At 40.0% G+C, this 13,345-nt stretch overlaps 1 protein-coding gene across 3 annotated transcripts in view; it reads right to left on the bottom strand.

Moving 5' to 3' along the window:
- Positions 1-13,345, bottom strand: part of Dync2h1 (dynein cytoplasmic 2 heavy chain 1) — a 229,073-nt gene that overhangs the window by 106,559 nt on the left and 109,169 nt on the right. For all 3 annotated transcript variants that reach the window (XM_021206255.2, XM_029543408.1, XM_021206253.2), the window contains exons 55-59: positions 10,922-11,059; positions 9,420-9,533; positions 8,958-9,118; positions 6,805-6,928; positions 6,017-6,138 (exon numbers count right to left, since the gene is read on the bottom strand). In XM_021206255.2, coding sequence (XP_021061914.1) covers positions 6,017-6,138; positions 6,805-6,928; positions 8,958-9,118; positions 9,420-9,533; positions 10,922-11,059 — 659 coding nt within the window. The remainder of the gene's footprint in view (positions 1-6,016; positions 6,139-6,804; positions 6,929-8,957; positions 9,119-9,419; positions 9,534-10,921; positions 11,060-13,345) is intronic.

The following is a 13,345-nucleotide window of genomic DNA, read 5'->3' on the forward strand; positions in this document are numbered from 1 at the left end:
TGCACTCTGGAAGCCAGGAGAAATGTGGTTCCACTCTGAAAATAAGATTCTGCACCAGTAGAAATAAGTTCTTGAATGTCCGTGTGGAGATGAATTCACCTAAAGGTTCAGTTCAGACTGCAAGGCTTTACCCCCACCCCAAGCACATGTCACTCTGCATGTGGAAGGAGTAAAAATACCTGCATATTTAACAGACTAAGATGATGCTGAAGCTCCTAGCACAGAGACCGCATGATGGTACAGGCCCATCAAACCACTAGCTATAAGCCACTCCAATACTGAAAATATATGATAATAGAAATAATAGAACAGCATACAAGTCAGACCCACCTGCCACCCCTGGGACAGTCCTTTGAGTTATGAGCAGTCCTTTGAGCTCTACTGTATAGTTCTGAGCTTGTTCTTTGGTTTGGAGGAGCCTTGTGGGACCTGAAGAGTGTCTTGCTTCCCTATGGAAATCTTTGGGGCCCCAATGAAACCCTGCTAGACCAATTCCAACCTAGTCATATCTGCCCACCAACCCAGTTAGTCTACCTGGAAGGGCCTGCAGAGGTGAGCTGTGCATGGTCCCATAAGCCCCATTATCTAGCTCTGGGCTCACTCATTGGTCAGGAGGACCTTTGAGGAATCCAAAGATCATCCTGCTTCCTCTTGAAAACCTTCAGGGCCCCAAGACTAACCAGCTTGGAACCCTGTTCTACTAATCCCACTCCAGTCAGATTTGCCCACCATCTCAATTGGGTCTGACTGAGACACAGCCTGCAGAGTAGGGTCTGCCTGAGGCACAGTCATCAAAGTCCAGTACCCTGACCCCCATTTTCTGACCCATGGTTACCTTCTTCTGCCTAAGAAGACCTGCTGTCATCAGGATCATCAAGCCAACACCAGGGAAACTATATGCCTAAAGGATAGCCTAAGCACACAATGAATAATATCCAGAGCAATACGGCATCACCAAAGCCCAGCTATCCCGGTTCAACAAACCCTGGATATTCTAATGAAACTGAAGCACAAGAAGAGGATTTGCAATCCAATTTTATAAGAATGATAGACTCCTTTAAAGAGAACATGAATAAATCCCTTAAGGAAATACAGGGAAACACATTCAAACAGCTAGAGGCATTAAAAGAGAAAGCAAATATATATAAAGAAATACAGGAAAATATAATCAAACAGGTGAAGGATATAAACAAAACTTTTCAAGACCTGAAAAGGGAAATGGAAACAATATAGAAAACATAAATTGAGGCAACCCTGAGGTGGAAAACGTAGGGAAGAGAACAGGAACTAGAGAAGTAAGCATCACCAAAAGAATGCAATAGATGGAAAAAAAGAATCTCAGGAATAGAAGATAGAAGAAATTAAAAGTATTAGTGAAAGAAAATGCAAAATCTAAAAAGTTCATTACACAAAATATTCAGGAAATTTGGGACATTGTGAAAAGACTAAACCTAAGAAGAATACAAATAAAAGAAGGAAAATATCCCCAATTCAAAGTCCTAAAACACATATTCAATAAAACCACAGAAGAAAATGTCCTTAACCTAAAGAAAGAGATGCTTATAAAGCTACAAGAAGCTTCTAGAACATTTCTTTAGGTGCTTCTCAGCCATTCTAGATTCCTCAGTTGAGAATTCTTTGTTTAACTTTGTACCCCATTTTCGATAGTGTTGTTTGGTTCTCTGGAGTCTAACTTCTTGAGCTCTTTGTATATATTAGATATTATCCCACGATTGGATGTAGGATTGGTAAAGATATTTTCCCAATTTGATGGTTGCCATTTTGTCCTATTGACAGAGTCCTTAGCCTTATAGAAGGTTTGCAATTTTATGAAGTCCGGTTTGTCGATTCTTGATCTTAGAGCATAAGCCACTGGTGTTCTGTTCAGGAAAATTTCCCCTGTGCCCATGNGTTCCAGGCTCTTCCCCACTTTCTCTTCTATTAGATTCAGTATATTTAGTTTTATGTAGAGGTGCTTGATCCACGTAGACTTGAGCTTTTTACAAGTAGATAAGAATGGATCGATCTGCATTCTTCTACATGCTGGCTGCCAGTTGAGCCAGCACCATTTGTTGAAAATGCTATTTTTTCACTGGATGGTTTTAGCTTCTTTGTCAAAGATCAAGTGACCATAGGTGCGTGGGTTCATTTCTGGGTCTTCAATTCTATTCCACTGATCTACCTGCCTGTCTCTGTATCAATACAGAGACAATCAATGCAGTTTTTACTACTATTGCTCTGAAATACAGCTTGAGGTCCTTAATCATCAGGGAAATGAAAATCAAAACAACCCTGAGATTCCACCTCACACCAATGAGAATGGCTAAGATCAAAGTTCAAGTAAGGATGTGGATGCTGGTGAGGATGTAAAGAAAGAGGAAAACTTCTCCATTGCTGGTGGGATTGACAGCTGGTACAACCACTCTGAAAAGCAGTCTGGTGGTACCTCAGAAAATTTAGACATAATACTATCTGAGAACCCAGCTATACCACTCCTGGCCATATACCCAAAACATGCTCTAAAATATAACAAGGACACATGTTCTACTATGTTCATAGCAGTCTTATTTATAATAACCAGAAGCTAGAAATAACCCAGATGTCTCTCAACAGAAACTGTGGTACATATACACAATGAAGTACTACACAGCTATTAAAAACAATGATTTCATGAAATTTGCAGGCAATGGATGGACTGGGGAACCTCCTGAGTGAGGTAACTCAGTCACAAAAGAACATACATGGTATGTACTCACTGATAAGTGAATATTAGGTAAAAGGCTCAGAATACCCACAATACAACTCACAGACCATAAGAAGCTCAAGAAGAAGGAAGACCAAAGTGTGGATGCTTCAGTCCTTCTTAGAAAGGAGAACAAAATACTCACAGGATTTAGAGGGTGGGATAGACTTAGGAGAAAGAGAGGAGAGGAGGGGGAGGGGAAAATGGGGCAGGAGCAGATAAGAGAGGAGATGGAGATGATAGACAGGAAATTGAGAGGCGTGTAGCAACGGGGATGAGGAACTGGGTGTAGCCACCAGAAAGTCCCAGATGCTAGGAAAGCAAAAGGCTCCCAAGACCCAACAGCAAGGACAATAGCTTAAATGCCCAACAAAGGGGAGAGAGAACCTGTAGAGACCATATCCAGAGGTTAGGCAAGGCTCCTGGTTGAGGGATGGGGCCACCTACTCATCTCCAAAGTTTTAACCCTAAATTGCTCCTGTCTAAAGGAAATACGAGGACAAAGTGTGGAGCAGAGACTAAAGGAAAGGCCATCCAGAGACTGCCACACCTGAGGATCCATCCCATATACAGACACCAAACCCAGATACTATTGCTGATGCCAGTAAGTGCTTGCTGACAGGAGCCTGTTAGAGCTGTCTTCTTAGAGGTTCTGCCAAGAGCTTGACAAATACAGATGAGGTTGCTCACAGACACCCATAGGACTGAGCACATGGGGATGCCAATGGAAAAGTTAGGGAAAATACTGAAGGAGCTGAAGGGGTTTGCAACCCCATAGGAAGAACAACATCAACCAATCAGACCCCCCCAGAGCTTCCCGGGACAAAACCACAAATCAAAGAGTACACATGGAGGAACCTATGGCTCCAGCCGCATATGTAGCAGAGGATGGCCTTTTCTGGCATCAATGGGAGGAGAGGCCCTTGGACCTCTGAAAGCTAGATGCCCCAGTATAGGGGAATGCCAGGGCAGTGAGGTGGGAGTGGGTGGGGGTGGGGGGAGCACCCTCATAGAAGCAGGGGGAGGGAGGATGGGATAGGGGGTTTACCATGGGAAAACCCAGAAAGGGGATAACATTTGAAATGTAAATAAATAAAATATCTAATAGAAAAAAAAGAAGAAAATACATTATACACACACACACACACACACACACACACACACACACACACAAAGATGAAGAAGATTCCAGAACACCAAACAGATTGGACCAGAAAAGAAAATTCTCCTGCCACATAAAAATCAAAACAGTATACAGAACATAGAACTTTAAAAAGCAACAAGGGGAAAAAGCCAAGAAAGGCCGACCTATCAGAATTACACCGGATTTGTCAACAGAGACTCTAAAAGCTAGAAGGGCCTCAGCAGGGGGTCTTGTAGATCCTAATAGGCCACAGATGTCAGTCAAGATTACTATACCCAGAAAAATTTTAATCACCATGGATGGAAAAACCCAGATAGTCCATGACAAAACCAAATTTAAACATTACCTTTCCACTAAGTTGATAGCAGGAAATAATCAAACCCAGGGTTGAAATCAATCAGTTAGAAACAAAGGGAATAATACAAAGAACCAAAGAAACCAAAAGCTGGGTCTTTGAGAAAAATCAACAAGATAGACAAACCCTTAGCCAAACTAACTAAAAGGCAGAGAGACAGTACCCAAATTAACAAAATCAGAAATGAAAGGGAGACATAACAACAAATACTGAGGAAATCCAAAGAATCATGAGGTATTACTTCAAAAGACTGTACTCAACAAAATTGGAAAACCTAAACAAAATGGATGATTTCTTTTAAACAGATACCAATTAACAAAGTTAAATCAAGATCAGGTAAACTAACTGAATAGCCCTATAACCCTTAGGAAACAGAAGCAGCCATTAGTCTCTCAACCAAAAAGCTCTGAGCCAGATGGTTTTAGTGCAGAATTTTACCACAGTTTCAAAGAAGAGCTAATGCCAATACTTCTTAAACTATTCCACAAAATAGAAACAGAAAGAACACAGTCATCCTGATAATACAACCACACAAAGGATCAAAAAATGAAGAGAATTTCAAACCAATTTCCCTTATGAAGATTGATGCAAAAATATTCAATAAAATACTCGCAAACTGAATCAAAGAACACATCAAAGACATCATTCAATATGATCAAGTAGGTTTCATCCCAGCAATGCAGGGATGGATCAATATATGGAAAAAAAACTCCATCAATGTAGTCCATCATATAAACAAAAGAAAACCACATGATCATCTCACTAGATATCCAAAAAGTGTTTGACAAAACCCTTTTCATATTAACAGTCTTGGAGAGAGCAGGGATACAAGGCACGTACCTAAACACAATCAAGGCAAGACACGTCAAGCCAATAGGCAACACCAAATTAAATGCAGTAATTCCACTACATTCAGGGACAAGATAAGACTGCCAACTCCCTCCCTAGCTATTCAATATAGTTCCTGAAGTGCTAGCTAGAGCAACAAGACAGCAAAAGGAGATCAAGGGGACACAAATTGGAAAGGAAGAAGCCAAAGTATTGCTATACACAGGTAATAAGATAGTATACATAAGTGACCGCAAAACTTCTACCAGAGAACTCTTATAGCTGATAAACACCTTCAACAAAGTGCTTGGATACAAAATCAACTCAAAGAAATCAGTAGCCTCGTCTACACCGGTGATAAACAGTCTGAGGAAGAAGTTAGTGAAACCTTCACAAAAAACACAAATAATATAAAATATCTTGGTGTAACTCTAACCAAAGAAGTGAAAGACCTAAGTCTCTAAAAAAGAGATGTGAGGAAGATATCAGAAGATGGAAAGATCTCAAATGCTCATCGATAGGCAGGATTAACATAGTGAAAATGGCCACCTTAAAAAAGCAATCTACAGATTCAATGCAATCCCCATCAAATTCCACCACAATTCTTTACTGATCCTGAAAGATCAATTCTCAACTTCATATGAAAAACAAAAAACTGAAGATAGATAAAACAATCCTGGTCAATAAAAAAACTTCTGGGGGGGATCACTATCCCTGATTTCAAGCTATACTACAGAACAATAGTAACAAAAACTGCACGGTATTGGTATAGAAACAGATAGGTGGATCAATGGCATCCATTCAAAGACCCAGAAATAAACCCACATACCTATGGACATTTAATTTTGACAAATAAGCCAAAACCATACAATGTAAATAATATAATACACATATTAAACTGACTGTAAAGCAGGTCAGACCACCCCATACTTTGCATTTGACTTACAATTCTAATCCTGACTGTTCTGTTTCCAGAGGCTGGATCCTTTCCAAGACATGGGAGTACTGTACATTGGCCTTAACCCAAGCAGCCAAAGGAGCAGCGGCAGTGCTGGCACGCTTAGCATTCTGAAAAAAATCATTACAAGGTACCCAATACCTGACGTAACATCAGACACACATAAAGTTAATGTTAACATTTTATCTACACATTTATTTTACTTAGCCTTTTAACTGATAGTTTAAACTACAGTAAAATGTTCTTTATTGAAAGAAATATAAGTATTTATGAACTCTACTTGCAGTTTCAAGTCAGTCTCCTTTAAGCACATCTGATCTTTCAGAATTCACATGAGTCAACATGACTGTTCTGTCTTATTTATAAAGAGTGCACATAGCATTTTCTTTCTACATGTGATAAGCTTATATTAAATGAGAGCAAGTTTAAAAGCATTGTTACGATGTCAAAGAAGGTTTAACATTTAAATAAAGAAATTAAAAAGTATCAGAATCGCTGAAGTTAAACTTTCTTGAGATTTGACACAAGCATGGGGAAATAGATGCCCACTGCTACTGAAGTACCCAGGCGAGGAAAAAGCAATGCTGGGAATGGTGTGGGGCAAAGTGAGAGAAAAGAAAAGGATACTCTAGACAGTGCACTCTAGATTCAAACCCATGTAGGCAGTAAAGCTGAAGCGTCGTCTTTTTCATTTAAGCTTCTAGATGATCGAGACAAATGCTTGGTAACAACAAAGCATCCCACAGTGAAAAAACATAGCTTAAAACTGAAACTACCTTTGGATCGAAAGAGGCTTTGTTTTTGAAGAGAAGCTCCTCCACACTCTCTCGTATCTCCTTAGGAATGTTCCGTGCATCAAAAGTTGCAATGTCTTCTCTCACACCCCTTTTTGCAAGGAAGCTAAGAAGAAGGCACAATACATGATGAACAGAGCAAGACTTGGAAAATGACTTGACCAAATGACACTGTTAGAAAAATAAGTCAATTTGGATTTTAGATAAGGCCAAGCAATTCTTACAGTGATCCTTACCTCTAAGAACATGAAATATGAAGCCAGAGAAACCTGGGCTAGTCACTGCTAGAAGTGATTTCAGACAAGTTACTTAACATGTTCGGACTGAATTTCTTAAAGACATGGGATGAGAACCTTCAGTTCACACAGTCATTGTATTTGTAAAAATGGAAAGATGAACACAGATATTGACAGTGAGAATGGAAGTGTGTTAGGAATATTCCAACTAACATGGTGCAGAGCCTCTGGAAAGCTTTGCAGGAGAAAGGTAAGTCTGTTGATATGGACTAGCAAAGACTCAGAATTCTGGCAGGAGCTTAGAAGACAGAAAGGAATGCCAATAAAAAAGATGGTTAATGAGACTTCAAACAGTAAGAATGACCCACAACTTTTGTATACCTTCCTCTATATCCTGTGGCTCTGTGTGAGAGTAAATTTAGTGGTCAGTTTAGTCAAAAAGTGGACACAATTTCAGGATGTCCCAGAATTCAGATTATCACTGACTGCTTTGTTTTGGGTTTAAGGAAAAAATTGTCAGCAAAAGCAAAGCAGAAAGATTTAAAAATCCTACACTTTCTCCAAAATAGAATAAGGTTCGAGCCGATAGATAGATAGATAGATGGATAGATAGATAGATAGATAGATAGATAGATAGATAGATAGATAGATAGATAGATAGATAGACAGACAGACAGACAGACAGACAGATAGATAATCCATTAAAATAAAGCTGAAGGGATTAGGGCATTAGAAAGTAACAAACCAAACAGTGCCATGCCCTGGAACAACGCACATAAAGTTTGGTTCAAGCATTGGAATCAATGCTTGAACTCATCTGCAAGGTTCTGCTATGGGGTACCTTTCTGTCTCGCACACCGCTCCCCGTGGCAACTGTTTCCTGGAGATCAGTCACTGAGGCAGCAGCAGATATCATCTAAGCCCCTACCTCCTGCTAATGCTTAAACTAGTGGAAACCTGGCATTATTCATGTGACTGCAGAGTTTGAAGGCATCCAAGATGCAATAATTATGGGGAAATGGGGAACTCAAAAGGGGAACACTGGAAGTTTCAGAGTGTATACAGGTCCTGAAAGAGTAACAAGTACAGGTGAAGATAAAGGGGAGAACTGGGGAAACAGGGGCAGCAGAAAGATAGAAACATGCAGACAAGAAGTCATCCCCAGAGCAAGACCATGCAGGCTGAACGCACACAGCACTGCCCAAATCCTTTGAAGCTTACACCATAAAATTATATGTCCCAGTCACTGGGCATGGAGCTGGCAGATTAAATATTTACCATACTTGCTCGCAAACTCGCCATGGTCCCAATTCCTTTCCTGTGGAATGTTTATACTGTACCATTACTTGTTCAAAGCCTACAGATTTTTTCTTAATTCTATAGGGCTAATAGCCAAAAGATGGCCTAGAGTCTAGGTTGACAAAGAAACTTTGGACCTCTGAGCAATGCTAGAACCACTAAAACTGGGATCTTATGAGATGGACAGAATGCATTTTGTAATGCAATGCCTTGAGGGGATGCTATGGTTTAAAAAGATGTGCTTGGGTACCAAGCTAACAACAAGAAGTGTTAAGAATTGAGACAGTTAATCTTGTTAATCATCTTGAGAGGATGGAGAAGTAATTGGGGAATTAGTAAAGCATACCCCTGCCACTTCTAGAGGGGGTTGATGTACAGCACAACATTATAGGCTGGAGCTCCAGGTGGATTAAAAGGAGACATCATCTACAGAGGATGTTTGTTTCCTGGTCCTGGTGATGTGAGCTGATTCACCCATCCCTGCCATGGTAAATACCTCTGAAACTGTGGTCCAAAACTATATGCATGCAGGCAGGCAAAGGTCATTGGTGAAAACAAAAACAAAAACAAAACCCATTCTGTATAAGCTAAAAAACTTACCTTTTCATGCTTACCCATGATGTATCAAAGATACCCATTAACCTCAAAACTCCTTCAAGAATGTCTCGGATTACATCTGGTGGCATGCGGAGTGAGCGGATTTCTGAAAGAGATTCTGGCCTAATGTTTCCAACTGCTAGCTTAGCTTCATTGACTAGAGGCTAAGAAACAAAAACATTAGGAAATGTTAATGTGTGTGTCCTCATGACTGAGATACTTTTTTCCCCAGGGATTTTTATATTGTAGAAAAAGTCTGGCTATTGAACCAAATGTACAGAAAACAGACTTAACAGTATGCCCTAACTCCTACCTGGCAAGCTTTCTTGCTTGCTTCTATTTCCATGACTGGCACTTTGTACACACCACATTGGCAACAACAGCACTTAAACTCAAATACAATGGTAGGTGAAAGTGTGAAAGGATCACATTCATACTTTGTTAGAACACATAGTTTTAACTTACTTGTACTTCTTTTAATTCATCATCAATTTTACTTTTTCTCTCTTCAATTTTAACAACTTCTTCTGCTATTCGCTGTTTCAGTCTTTCAAGTTCTGTCTTTTGCTCACTAGCATCCTATGGGAATAGGATTATGACATTACAATCACATATACTGCAATCAGTGTTTAAAAGGATGACAACAAAAACATTAAACTTTGCTAAAACAGTGTTTCCTGATTTTTTTAATATAAATTTTGGGTCAATAGTATGATAAAGGCAATTTTCTCAATTGAGGGTCTTCTTCCCCACATAACTCTTGCTTGTGTCAAGTTGACAAAAAAAATGAACTAAACAACCATGACAGACAAAAATTGTATTTGAGAAATAGATAAAACAGAATTATGGCACAGAGATCTAGTATGATTTATAAGTTCTGTTCAAAAGTCAGCTCTACTTTACTACGATCAACTGAACAGAAACACATAACAGGAAAAATCATAAGATCATTTTTAAGCCAGCCTTATTCTGCAAATGAAAAACTGGGCTGAAAAGATATATTTTATGCATAACTGGACACTGAAGCTCACAGGAGATACTCAGCTGCAGAACACAAAGGGGTAAGCAGCTTCACAGCCCTCCAGTGCTGGTGGTAAAAGGATGCAATGGACAAAGCACAGGGCACATGCAGACATGATACCCAGGCAAAGAAACAGAACTTAAATGTTACTTGCTATCCAACTGAAGTGGGAATTTCTGGTTTTACTGGAGACTCAGTTGTGTCATGTGATGTTTTTCTGGAAGCTGTCTTATGAGAGATGTTTTGCTGGAGTGGATGCTTGAGAGGACATGTGATGTTTATAAAAGGTGTAAGTATAACGCAGCAGACAGTGGACAGTGCTCTGGCATTGGTTTGCCTTGCTGGGCTTGGCTGGGCTTCTCTAGCGCTGGTCTTCACTGATGATACTCTTGCATTGGTTTCCCCTTGTTTTCTTCACTGATCTGCTCTGGTCATGACTTCATAGAGAGAAACATACCAAAGAACTCATGATATTCCAGGGACTTCTTGCTGTTTCCACGAACTTGTACCAATAGGCAGATCTCATGGTTTCTTCTGGACCAAGCACTGCTGATGATTCATGTTTGGTGTTTGCTAGTGAACTGGGACTACTGATAACAAAGATTAGAATTGCCTGAAAGAACTATTTCTAAACAGGTCCACATCCTCTTTGTCCTATTAGCCATCTTCCCTCCCCACCTTTGGTTGAAGCATGAGCCTTTATTAAAGTGGGTTTTGAAAAATATAAGCCTACAGGAATGGCTAATGCAAGTGCACATGAGATATCTCAGGGCTTGACATCATCAGTATGAATATGGAAAATAACATGCATGTCCTCTAAAGGTCAATGTGAGATAGTATGGATGAACCAGCTCTTTTAATCTAAGTTAAAAATATTATTTTTCACACTGTGAAGTCCTCTACTTCATTTATTTATCTACTGGCCCCTGGCCCTCCCAAACATCACCTGCATGGACACTGTGATCTCCTGAAGGGCAGAGTCCGCTTCATCCTGCTTTATTCGAAGCAGGATACTCTGCTCGCCAGCCTTTCTGTTCAGCTCATCTACAAGAGCTTTGGCTTCATTTAGTTTAGACACGCCAGCCTAAATTGACACAACATTGATTGGAGATATAAAAGAAGAAATTCTATATACATTCAGGAAAACCCTACATGAAACAATCATGTAAATGGAGAAGAGGACCATTGCTTCCTTCCTTCCTTCCTTCCTTCCTTCTGTTCCTCCCTCTCTCCTTCCCTCCCTCCTCTCTTCCTTTCTTTTTTTGTTCTTGTTTTTGTTTTGGTATAGAATAGAGTTTATTTAGGGCATGGGGAAGGGAGCTAAGAGGGTAGCAGAGGCAGAGAAAGGCAGAGAGAAGGAGAGAGTAGAGAAATGGGGGCTGTCCATGACTACATGGAGANGGGGGGGGGGGGAAGGAATTGGGAGTAAGGGGGCAAGAGGCAAGAGAGCAGCAAGAGCATAAGAGGTTACGAGGGCATTGTTTTTCTTATTTGTTAAGCAGAATGTTTTAGTATACCCATCAAGATGTAGTAAAATACCTGGTAAGAGACTTAAGGAAAAATATACTTTAAAGCAGGGGTTCTCAATCCCTTTGTGGTCGCATAACAATCAGATATTGTGAATATCAAATATTAACACTACAATTCATAACAGTAGAAAAATTACAATTATGAAGTAGCAACAAAATAATTTCATGGTTGGGGGTCACCACAACATGAGGAATTGTATTAAAGGGTGGCAGCATTATGAAGTGTGAGAGCTACTAACTTATAGAATGACAGTGAATACTGAACAGAGCAACATAATACTCAATAATCTAATTAGTGGGTTGACACTCTTTTATGCATTGCTATGTGACAGAAAGAAAACGAAGTTTTAATGAACCTTTCAGTCTTTAATCAGAGTGAGTCTTTCTCACTGTAGGCTTGGTTTGTCTTTGTGCACCTCATACACAGTGCTGGCAGACATCATTAAAATTACCCCTGCATTTGACCTGACATGGCCATTATAGCCCCCTATCCTACTCCCCACCATAAACCTAAGAAAGGTCATGGAAACAAGTTCTTATTCTTCTATTAAGTAAGTGCAGTTTCTGTCCTCTTTCAAATTTAGAGAGAGGGTTATGGAGAAAGGACAATATAAACAATATTTACAGAGCACCTAAAGAGAATATAGATATCATATACAATTTCATCTAATATACTTACATTTAACTGACTCAATGCAGGAACAATTTCTGCAAGGTAAAATAATTTACCCAAAGCACCACTAAGAACCAAGTCAGAAAAGCAACCATCCCCAAATCATATTTAGTTACTGGCTTCATAGCCTCTTAGTCTTCCACCTAACTAGATGGGAAGACACTTTTGTGGAAATCACTGCATACCTCATACTTTGGTTACAGGATAGTGAGACATTAGTCTTGAACTGACTCTGTCCTGCTGACTGGCTTTCATATAGCAGGAAGGTGCTATGTATAGGGTCAAAAAAATACCAGTGGTTTTATTCAGCACTGAACCCTTGATATCACACTTCTGACCTGTCAGGTAAAATGTGTTCACTGGAGCAATAGTGCAAGATGATTTGAGGACTACTTCACAGGTCAAATTCATGCCAGGTACTGTTATTATAGTCAGACCCATGACTATGGATGTTGTGAGGCCAAGAGGAGAGCCTACTGATGCTATTTTCCTACCAAATGGTAGAGTTGTCCAATTCCCTTCTAAATACATGTATGTCTCAGTGTCAGTCTTGATCAGAGAAGCTTCCTATTGCAATAGGTGGTGCTTAAGTCTATAGTGCTGAAGAGTAAGAGACTATCAGTGTTCAGCCATAGAGGGACATCTATGCCAAGCCCTCTAAGATGCAGGAAACATCAAGGAAGAGAGAGAGGAAAGAAAGTGTGAGAATCAGAGGCTGGGGAGGAGCACTGTCATTCCTCTCCTCTAGACATGCCATGGCTATTGTACATATGAAAAAGAGCAGCTCTGGTTGCCTCACCAAGACTCAAACAAGATAAACCCAGTTCTAAATTCCAGCCTGGGTGTGAGAGGGCCACTAAGGAGCTTCACTCCTCATTGAAGAGCTATTGGTATAATTGATGGCTTCTAGCAGTCACTCTCTTTGAGGCATAGTCACTGGTAGTCTCCCCTATGTCCCAGGAGATGACCCCATAGTCACATACACATAGACAACACCAAATAGACTCAATGGGTTAAATAAGAAAAGTTTTAAAGGAAGATTTGGACAATTAGGTCTTAAATTAAGTTGAATGCTACTGTCTTACCCTACCAGAGAATAGAGAACAGTGCTGAGGATTGAATCCCCCCACCCACCTTTTATATGGTAGGCTCTACCCTAGAGGCTGTC

This window comes from Mus pahari, chromosome 10, assembly GCF_900095145.1.
Source record: "Mus pahari chromosome 10, PAHARI_EIJ_v1.1, whole genome shotgun sequence".
In the NCBI taxonomy this organism is placed as follows: Eukaryota; Metazoa; Chordata; class Mammalia; order Rodentia; family Muridae; genus Mus; species Mus pahari.